Here is an 11051-nt window from a genome sequence, read left to right on the forward strand (position 1 = left end):
AGTTGCAACCGTATGAACTGTTCTAAAGTCACCGAAATAGTATAAGCGATATATCATTCGACGTGCCTTAGCAAAATGAGAAAAAATTTTGGTTTTGGTTTTTATATCATTTCCGCTTAAAAAGTTCTAACAAGAATTGCCACTATAGTCGCAGAAATAGTATATGTAACACAACAATCGAAGAGTATTGAAAAGTTGACTTTTAATCTTTAGTTCCTGTTTTGAAGTAATTTCTGTTTAAATAATGATGACGCAAAGTTTAGTCAAAATGACTCAAAATTAGTAAAATCGTATATCGATCGACGCAAAGTTACACGAAGCGTTCAAATATCGACTATCAGTTCTACTTTCGATTAGTTTGGGTGAAAACCTAGGACTTACGAAGTCCAATTATTACTTGTTTTAACTGAGAATAAGCCACAATATTATTAGGAATTGAATTGGAAAGATTTGAATTTGGAGGTAAAATTAAACTTCCACTTCGGAAATTGCTCCAAATGAAATATATAGCAATGCCCTGCACATTCCTAATTAATAACATCAAGTAAAATAGTATTGAAAAGTACGTGAGTAGTGTAGAACATACAGTTTTCCAAAGTTTGTTTTCTCTTCAGGTGACAGCCACACCTTTGATTTTTTTTTAAATAGGAAAGTACATAATGTGACACCTCATTTAAAAGCCTTTGAAATACTGATTACAAAAATATATAATACTTTAATCCTTTTTGAGAGCGTAGGCGCAAAATTTCGTTTGAATTATTTTTAAATGCATTCATTTTTTTCGAATCCTGAGAAAACTAATAAGTGTTTTTAAAAAATTTAAACGCAAAATACAAGACTACAGTGTTACCGAGGATCCAAAAATCTCTGAGGAATTCTATAATGTTTATTTTAATAAAAAGTTACAGGGGCGAAAAAAAAAAGAGAAAATTGAGTGTGATATTTAATTTTAAATATATCACTCTAAAGAAACTTTTTGTTTATTCTAAGGGACTTTTGTCCCTCGGCAATAATGTAATATTTCATTCTGTGTTTAAACTTTTCAAAACTACTTGTTAGTTTTCTCAGGATTCGAAAATATGATTGCATTTAAAAAGAATTCAACCGAAATTTTCTGCCTACGCTCTCAAAAAGGATTAAACTATTATACATTATTGTAATCAGTGTTTTAAAGGCTTCTAAATGAGGTGTCACATAATGTACTCTCCCATTTAAAAAAATCAAAGTTATGGCTGTCACCTGAAGAGGGATCGCGCAATAATTCTTAAAGTCATTTTAAATCAAGTATATCACATAATTTTTGTGGAAGTGGATTATACAAAAAAACAAATTCATATTCAATGTAAATAAATAAAAACTTTAGAAATAGAAAACAAGAATTAAGTTATAATCTTAAGTTAAAGTAAATAATATAAACAGTAAATATAATAAAACAAATATACTTATAATAAAGAATAAAAACAAATATGAAGTATCATCACCGCAACTGTCAAATAAATGTTACCAATTTATGCTAAAATGTCACATTCGTTCGATTACAGTTATAGTGTGTTCCGAACAAATGTGCTTCATAAAAACGCTTTATAGTCCATTTAGGTATACAAATGAAATGAAACATATTATTGTGTATTTCTTTAAGTTAACATTAATAGAAATCTTCAAATATTATTTCTACGCGTATATAATAAAATATATCTAGTGGCTGTAATTCCCGTGTACTCGGAAAAATGATTCTAAAAAAACACACCTACCGCCAAAATATTTCGTGTTGGTATCATGTGACGTCACGGGCTATGACGCGGATCACGTGCAACGGTAAGTAGATTAGACGAAGTATAAGTAGGTGGGCACTGTATAGAAATTTGTAGAAAAGTAAAATAATTTTACCACCAGTAAATTTGTCGGCGAGTTTGTATAACAGTTGTTATAAAGTATTTATTACCTGAGAAACCCTAAAGGCTGATTCACATTATAGCTCAGGTCACGGTCCGCTCACGCTCAGCTCAAGGTTCGGTCAACTATTCTTACACGCATTTTAATCATGATATCCGCACTAAACGCGACGGTCAAGTTCTGTCCCTTTTTTTTGACCGCGTGGTTTCTCCGAGAGAATATTTTGATCGTGGCTTGAGCTGACCGTGAGCGGAGCGTGACCTGAGCTATTATGTGAATCGGCCTTAATAATATAAAACAGCTATACAGGCCTTTGAGGCATTTGCAATAAAGCATAATACCCGATATAATTTAAATTTTTAGGATATTGTACGTAAAAATTTATTCGTTTAGTTAAAAAGTATTATAAACAGCGGTATTATTTTATTAAAAGATATTTCAACAAACGGATAAATTTATTAAGGGGGTAGGCGCAAAATTTTGGTCCAATGCTTTTAAATGCATTTTTTTTCGAATTCTGAGAAAACTAATAAGTATTTTGAAAAAATTAAACTCATAACGAAAAATTACATTATTACCGAGGGCCGAAAGTCCCTGAAAACTTTTATAATGTTTATAATTATAATATACAGGCGTGAAAAAAAGAGAAAATTTATTGTGATTTTTAATTTCTAGTATTTAATTCAAACTAAACTTTTTGTATATTTTAAGACACTTTCGGAACTCGGTAATAATGTAGTCTTTCATTCTGCGTTTAAATTTTTCAAAAATATTTATTGGTTTTTTCAGCATTCGAAAAAATGAAAAAAAAAATGAATTTAAATAGCATTGGACCAAGATTTTGCGCCTACCCCCTTAAAAAGTAAATGGAAACGTTTCGGGACCTCTAATTTATATTCCATAAACAGGGATATTCCTATAACTGGTACTTACATTTTTACTTGTTTGATTTTTGAGATGCTAGATTCAATTCTTGATTTGACTCTCTGCCATAATGTGTCAATAGTCAAATAACAAAGCTAGCAATATATAATAATTATTAATTAAAGTGCTTATTAAAAATGGCAAATAGCCGAAAAGAGTTTTACCGAAAAATCCAGGAATTAAAAAGTTTCTATATAAATAAATATTTAATATATTTATGTTAAATTGTTGATCGTCTTGTATGATTTTTAAATTTTTAAATACGTCCTCGTATATTGTAACACAAACTCAACGTGGTCACCATTCGAGTACCACTCGAAAATTAAACCTGCTGTCGATTAATGGCAAGGGGACTGGCGCTACGGCGCGGCACTTCCAAAATACAACCACTTCAAGTTCAAATCCTTTTTATAAACGTTAAAAATTGCAAATTTTTATTTTTTTTTTTGCCAGATAGGGTGCACCCAATAATGATGTTTTCGCTTCTTTGGATTTTTAGCATTGAGGTTGGCAAACTAAAGAAATAAAAGTTAATCGGTGCTACTATATAGTACTTGTCTACTGCGCTGTATTATAATATTACAATGCTGACAAAAAAAATCTTTACAAAGTGAATAAAACGCATAAATCATAAGAATTATTATTCTAATTTCACAAATTATGTATTAATTAACTACAAATAATTGAACTTTCTAAGTCCTAGGTTTTCACCCATGGGGATCGAAAGTAGAACCGGAAGTCGATATTTGAACTCTTCGTGTAACTTTGCTTTGATGGATAAAATATTTCGCTAATTTTTAGTCATTTTTACTAAACTTTCGGTCATAATTGTTTAAACGGAAATAATTTCAAAACCGGAACAAAAGATTTAAACTCGACTTTTCAATACACTTCAATTAATGTCACATGTACCATTTCTGCGAATCTGATATGGTACTTCGGTTAAGAACTTTTTAACGGGAAATGATATGAACCCAAAAAGCATCCGGTTCTTCTTCTTCTTGAAGTACCGTCTCCTATCGGAGGTTGGCTACCATCACAGCAATCTTAACTTTGTTGGCTGCAGCTCTGAACTATTGTATTTGTATAAATCCTCCTACGTCCCACATTTCTCTTTCTCGAGATATTTCCTTGGATTATGAGCCTTAGCGGGGAGTACTTTTCCCGTCTTATTATGTGGCCTAACTTCCGGTTAGAACTTTTTAACCGGAAATGATATAAAAACCAAATTTATACATTTGTTCTCATCTTGCTAAGGCACGTCGAATAATATATCTTATACTATTTCCATTTGCCACCATTTCGGTGACTTTCCAACGGTATTTTCCTATTGCAGCTCTAAAGCCGCAACTCTGAGGTCAAATTTCAAATATATCACATGTACTATTTCTGTGTCTATAATATGGCACTTCCGGTTAGAACTTTTTAACCGGAAATTATTTAAAAACCAAAATTATACATTTGTTCTCGTCTTGCTAAGGCACGTCGAATAATACATCGCTTATACTACTCCGGCGACTTTAAACAGTACTTCCGGTTTATTCTAAAATCCTAGGTCAAATTTCTCACCTTTAGTACCCATAGTAACCATATAAATAATAAATATATAAATATTACAACCAAATATTTTTTCTCATCTTACTAACGCACGTCGAATAATATATCTTATGCTATTTCAGTGACTTTCCAACGGTACTTCCTATTGCAGCTCTACAACCGCAACTCCGAGGTCAAATTTCAAATATATCACATGTACTATTTTTGTGTCCATAATATGGCACTTCCGGTTAAAACTTTTTAACCGGAAATGATATAAAAACCAAAAGTATACATTTGTTCCCATCTTGCTAAAGCACGTCGAATAATATATCGCTTATACTACTCCGGCTACTTTAAAAAATCACTTCCGGTTTCATTTCTAAAACCGAAAATTCTAGGTCAGATTTTTCACCTTTAGTACCATCATTGGATTATAAGCTTTCATTTGACACCTAATTTGTCATTCTACCTGGTATAATGACGGAGGAGTTATATTCTCGGTCGGACGGACCGACGTACAGCAGCCTAGGTCAAATATCTCACCTTTAGTACCATCCTTGGATTATAAGCTTTCATTTGACACCTTATTTGTCATTCTACCTGGTATAATGACGGAGAAGTTATATTCGCGGACGGACAGACCGACGGACAGACAGCCTAGATCAAATTTATCACCTTAAGTACCATCCTTGGATTATAATCTTTCATTTGACACATTATTTGTCATTCTACCTGGTATAATGACGGTAGAGTTATATTCGCGGTCGGACGGACCGACGTACAGCAGCCTAGGTCAAATATCTCACCTTTAGTACCATCCTTGGATTATAAGCTTTCATTTGACACCTCATTTGTCATTCTACTCATTTGTCATTCTACCTGGTATAATGACAGAGAAGTTATATTCGCGGTCGGACAGACCGACGGACAAACAGCCTAGATCAAATTTATCACCTTTAGTACTGTCCTTGGATTATAAGCTTTCATTTGACACCTCATTTGTCATTCTACCTGGTATAATGACGGAGAAGTTATATTCGCGGTCGGACAGACCGACGGACAAACAGCCTAGATCAAATTTATTACCTTTAGTACTATCCTTGGATTAGAAGCTTTCATTTGACAACTCATTTGTCATTCTACCTGGTATAATGACGGAGGAGTTATATTCGCGGTCGGACGGACCGATAACCAGCCAGCCTAGGTCAAATATCCTACTTTTAGTACCATCATTGGATTATAAGCTTTCATTTGACACCTCATTTGTCATTCTACCTGGTATAATGACAGAGAAGTTATATTCGCGGTCGGACAGACCGACGGACAAACAGCCTAGATCAAATTTAGCACCTTTAGTACTATCCTTGAATCATAAGCTTTCATTTAACACCTCATTTGTCATTCTACCTGGTATAATGACGGAGAAGTTATATTCGCGGTCGGACAGACCGACGGACAAACAGCCTAGATCAAATTTATCACCTTTAGTACTATCCTTGGATTATAAGCTTTCATTTGACACCACATTTGTCATTCTAGCTGGTATATTGACGGAGGAGTTGTGATTACAGAGAGACAGACAGACAGACAGACGGACAGACGGACGTGGATAATTCAAGTTTTCACATTTTTTCAAAATTGGGTGAAAACAACAGAAAATTTAAATAAATACTACGACCATATAAATATTACAACCACCATGTATTTTGTTAAATTTTTTTGTCATTTCAAAAAATGTTCGTACTTAGATGTATTATTTTAGTAACAATTATTATTTATATGTTCACATTAAATACCAACAACAATGCTTTTTCAAACAAAACAAACAAATATGATTTTGCTTTTCTCATATCATCTTGAAAATGTTGAATAATGAAAAATAAAAAAGCAACTGCTATATCAAAATAGCTGGCCGAACCATCTCTAATAACCAATACCACGCCACGGGCCACGGCCATTCCACCTCAATGGGCGCCTCGCCTTAAGGGTATAATGCTATCAATTTTTTTTGTAAGTACTGCCTGAAAAGACCTTGAAAACGACCGCAATGTTAAATTTTGAATACATTCAAACTAAGCGAGATATGGTGCAACAAAAAAGGATGACTAATTTATTTTAAGATAAAATGCGAAGTATGTATATTTTAACCCCTCATCCACCAGATTTAAATGCATCGTTTTGCTTCTACAATACCTTTTACTATAGTGTTATTTCTATGTTCAACAAGTTAAACGGGTTTAAAATGTATGGTTTTTGAAAAAATAAGATCAAATTATAGAGAGCATGTTTAATTTTTTTTTAAATCTTCCTTTTTCTCCATGTAATTCGAAAATGATAATGAGATGCAGTAATGAAAGAAAAATCTTGAAGGGCGGCTACTAGAGAATTGCCTAGGGCATCAATTGACCTAAACGCGGCCCTGATTATAAACATTAACATCATTATTTATACCGGGTGGCCAAAAAAATTATTTTTGAATTAAATTAATTGCCGCAAAAAAAAAGAATACATGTAATTTATTTAACTCAAAATACATTTTACTGCTGTCAGAAAAGACAAAAAATGTTTATTTGACAAATAAACATTGCTTTTCACTTAAATTAAATGTTCAAACTGTCAAGAGGCAGGTGTGTGGCTGTTTGACATTTAATTTAAGAGGATCGGTACATACGTATTTTCGGCTGTAATGCTATTCAAATGGGGATTCATTTTTTTCGAATCCTGAGAAAACTAATAAGTATTTTTGAAAAATGTAAACGCAGAATGAAAGATTACGTTATTAGTGAGGGCCGAAAGTTCCTGAGAACTTCTATAATGTTTATTTTAATAAGTTACAGGGGTGAAAAACTAAGAGAAAATTTAGTGTTATTTTTAATTTCAAATATCTCATTCAAAATAAACTTTTTATTTATTCTAAGGGACTTTCGGCCCTCGGTAATAATTTAGTCTTTCATTCTGCGTTTAGATTTTTCAAAAATATTTATTGGTTTTTTCAGGATTCGAAAAAAATGAACACAATGTCCCTGGTAATATTTTCCAAATCTATCTTTGTCATACAACGCACTCAGTCGAATAGAATATTGTCAGCATATTGTCATTCAGACACTGACAATCAGTGACAATTTCAAATATTTGACATGAATCGGGAATATTTTGAGTTGTTGATTAAATAATATTGATATATAGTGTATTTGATAAATAATTGATTTAAGACGTGAACTTTATAAAAAGTTATTTATTGTGTATTATTTATGGAAGATAGAAGCATAGAATACATCAAGATATATTCTGTGATTCAAGTATTTTGTTGTTAAAGATGTTCAAAATTGTAAGCGTTCCATAGTAACAATATATTATTAAAAAATCACTTTAACACTTTTCCTCTTTTCTCGATTGATTATTAGTTTTTGTTGTAGGTACATATAAATTATTACAATCACTGAATACATAGTTAGTGAAAAAATTATAACATTTATTGACTGAATTAATAATTTGCAATTATACAAAAAATAACAGTTATCCAAGAACATTCAAAAGCCATCTCTTTAAGTTAGTTATGACATTGTCAAGTAGAATGACATTCTAGTAATATTTCCATATCAGTGTGAATTTTACTACACGTAATTTGCCAGGTAAAGACAGAAAAGGTAGGGATAGCCGTAAAATATTTGCGAATTATGTACCCATAGCCTTAAGCGAAAAGCAATGTTTATTTATGAAATAAACATTTTTTTTATTATATGTGGCATCAGTAAAATGTCTTTTAAGTTAAATAAATTACATACATTCTTCTTTTTGCGTCAATTATTTTAATTCAAAAATTATTTTTTGGCCACCCTTTATAAATAATGATGTTAATGTTTATATTACCGAATAGAGAATTGAATCACCTTTCAAATGAGCTACCACACGACCCCTATTCACATTTAAAAAATCATCGATGACGTCATTACGCCCAAATCGATGACGTCATTATTATGTACTATACGTAGTGTGACCAACTCCAATCCAGTCGAATCCGGGACAAGGCTGAAAAAATACCTGAAATCCGGGACTTTCCAATGAAAATCGGGCCATTGTTTTTTTTTTTCAGACGATAATTATTATAATACTTCTTCCTCTCGTTGTCGTAATAAGAGCGTCAGACTTTGCTATCACCTATCTATCTGTTACCATTTCTTCCACGCCTTCCGGTCTCCTGCCATTTCCTTCATCTGTTGCACTGTTTTCCCTCTCTTGGTCCCGATTTCCTGGATTTGTTCCATCCACCCCTTTCTAGATCTGCCCCTTCATCTATTCCCCTGTCTTTTCGCATCTGTCACCTTCTTTACTAGTCTGTTCTCGTTCATTCTAGTTATATGTATGTCCAAATCAATTCAGTTTTCTTTTTTCAATTTTTTTCTCTATTGCTTCCTGTCTTAGCACGTTTTTGATGTTTTCGTTACTTTATTTCTGCTGCATTTATGGCACTTTCATGTTTTTTATTTGTAGGTAACTCATGTCTCGCTTGCATATAGAAGAGTTGGTACTGTGATTGTATAAATACATGTATTTTTGTTTCCTGGCTGATTTCCCTTTTTCCCAGTATCGTATTATTAATCGCATAATATATTCTCGTAGCTTTCTTTGTCCCATTTGCAATTTCAAAGTCTAGCTTTCCGTCGTGCGATAAAAATTAAAATTAAATTAAAATACAGAAACGAAAAAAAGTCCACCGTTATGGGTTTCGCATAACTATAATACCACGATATAAAAAGCCTGCGTTTTGAATGTGGTATTAGTATTACACTCTAGAAAATATCGACTTTTTTTCGTCCCACGAATTCAATTTCATGTGAATTTTTAGAAGAATAACGTATTCAAAATTTCAAAATAGAACTTTACCAAAACGTTGAAAATTCGGATGGCCCGGAAGACTTATCCGGGACGCTGGGACACGACTTTTTATTTCGGGCCATGTCCTGGATTTTTCGGACTAGTTGGTCACACTAACTATACGTCAAAAAATCATAATTTAAAAATAAAAATCGACTTGTCGGAGCTTTAACTCTGAAAATAATTAAGACATGAGATAATAGACCGTTTCCACACTTTACGAATGCACTGTATATTGTATTTATATTTTTTGCGTTTCAACAATTGCTTCTATAATTCTTGACCGTTTTAGGGGAATTACCCTATTCCCCCTAGATCCGCCGCTGTTCAGTAGTTTTCTAAAGATAAGGTGGAACTGCAGCTATGTTGGTATTGGATAAGTCTGAACCATTCATGAAAACATGATAATTCTTATGTCTCTGTAGCAACACATTTTCTATCGCACTTCTTCAGTTTTTTAGTACTTTTCGGAGGTTTTCTGAAGACTAAATACGATGCATCTATTTTTAACCACGAATTCATATGAAACAGGAAAATATGCATGAAGAAAATGAGTCTCTCTTCTTTTAATAATAGATATTTTCATTTACTTGACCGTGACTTAGTGTACTTAACGTAAACCGATTACCTGAATTTAAGAACTTCAGGAGGCTGTAGCTCGGAAATAATAGTTTTCCAGACCAGGTGCCATGGACTTTTTTAATCTACTCACTGACAGGTAGCATTGACCAAAGTTTCGTTAAATTTGACCGGGACCACTTTTCCATAAGGAGTGTTGCGGGGTCCATTGTCATCGACCCCTGACAGTCAAGTTGCTTTGTTTAGTTTAAATCATAACTGGTTATATACACTGCGAAGCCGGTCATTTATTTCAACAGGCCAAAACTCAAAGAGGATTATAGCGATAGAGCAAGAAGAGGAGGATACTTAAACCTGTATTTAATCAATTCGTTATTTGTTTTTCTAATCGTATCTAAAAGAACTAGAAACTTTTTACCACCTCTATATAGGGTATGATGCTGAACGAAAATGTTGATGAATAATTACAGTTTCCAGAGGTTATTTGCAACTCTCTTTGTCAAACTAAATTAGATAACTCCTAATTTATCCAACATCTAAAGCGCCGCAATATATGTTTCATACAAAAAATGCAGTCAAAAATTTACGGAAAGGGTAGATTCTTTTAGTAATTTAAAATTTTTTGCAAATTATCCAACTAAATTTATTGTCACAAACAATTAAAATCAAAATACAATATAATTTTAAATTTTTTGCAGGTGATCCAGAGTACAAACCTTTTGTCATTGCCGTTCCAGATATCCAGGAAATAATGTTAGATAATGACGATTTCTTAGTATTAGCTTGTGACGGTTTATGGGATATTATTTCAGAGGGGACTGTTGCCAGGACCGTTTATAATTTAGTCACAGAAAATCCAGGTAAGTCTTATTTTAGAACCATTGCAAGTGATCTTTCTTTTCTCGGCTTTGCTGTTTTGTATCTCAAAAAATTTTGATTATCCAAATGCGTTTTTGGCGCATGAAGTTTATTTTATATACAGTCGGAAAAATGAAAGAATAACCATGAACGAACATATAAAACACGCTGTATTTTCCTGTCACCGTGTCACAAACAAAATTGCCCAGCGCAAGTACTTGATGATGATGATGATGGTGATGTTTGGCATGGAAACTAGTCCATTTGCCACAGATTTTTGCATATTAATATAATCTTATTATAAGTTATTAATTATGGTATATTACGAACTGAAACTTGACTGTTACAAATCTAAATTATATATCCGGAAGCGTATAAATGAT

The 11051-nt window shown here is 32.7% G+C and overlaps 1 protein-coding gene across 1 annotated transcript in view; it reads left to right on the plus strand.

Moving 5' to 3' along the window:
• LOC114325942 (protein phosphatase 1E) overlaps positions 1-10747 on the plus strand; it is a 220887-nt gene extending 210140 nt beyond the window's left edge. Inside the window, exon 7 of the mRNA XM_028274099.2 lies at positions 10509-10747. Within this exon, the coding sequence (XP_028129900.2) occupies positions 10509-10747 (239 nt within the window). The remainder of the gene's footprint in view (positions 1-10508) is intronic.
• Positions 10748-11051: the final 304 nt, after the last annotated feature.

Source organism: Diabrotica virgifera, chromosome 3 (genome assembly GCF_917563875.1).
Source record: "Diabrotica virgifera virgifera chromosome 3, PGI_DIABVI_V3a".
Classification (NCBI taxonomy): domain Eukaryota; kingdom Metazoa; phylum Arthropoda; class Insecta; order Coleoptera; family Chrysomelidae; genus Diabrotica; species Diabrotica virgifera.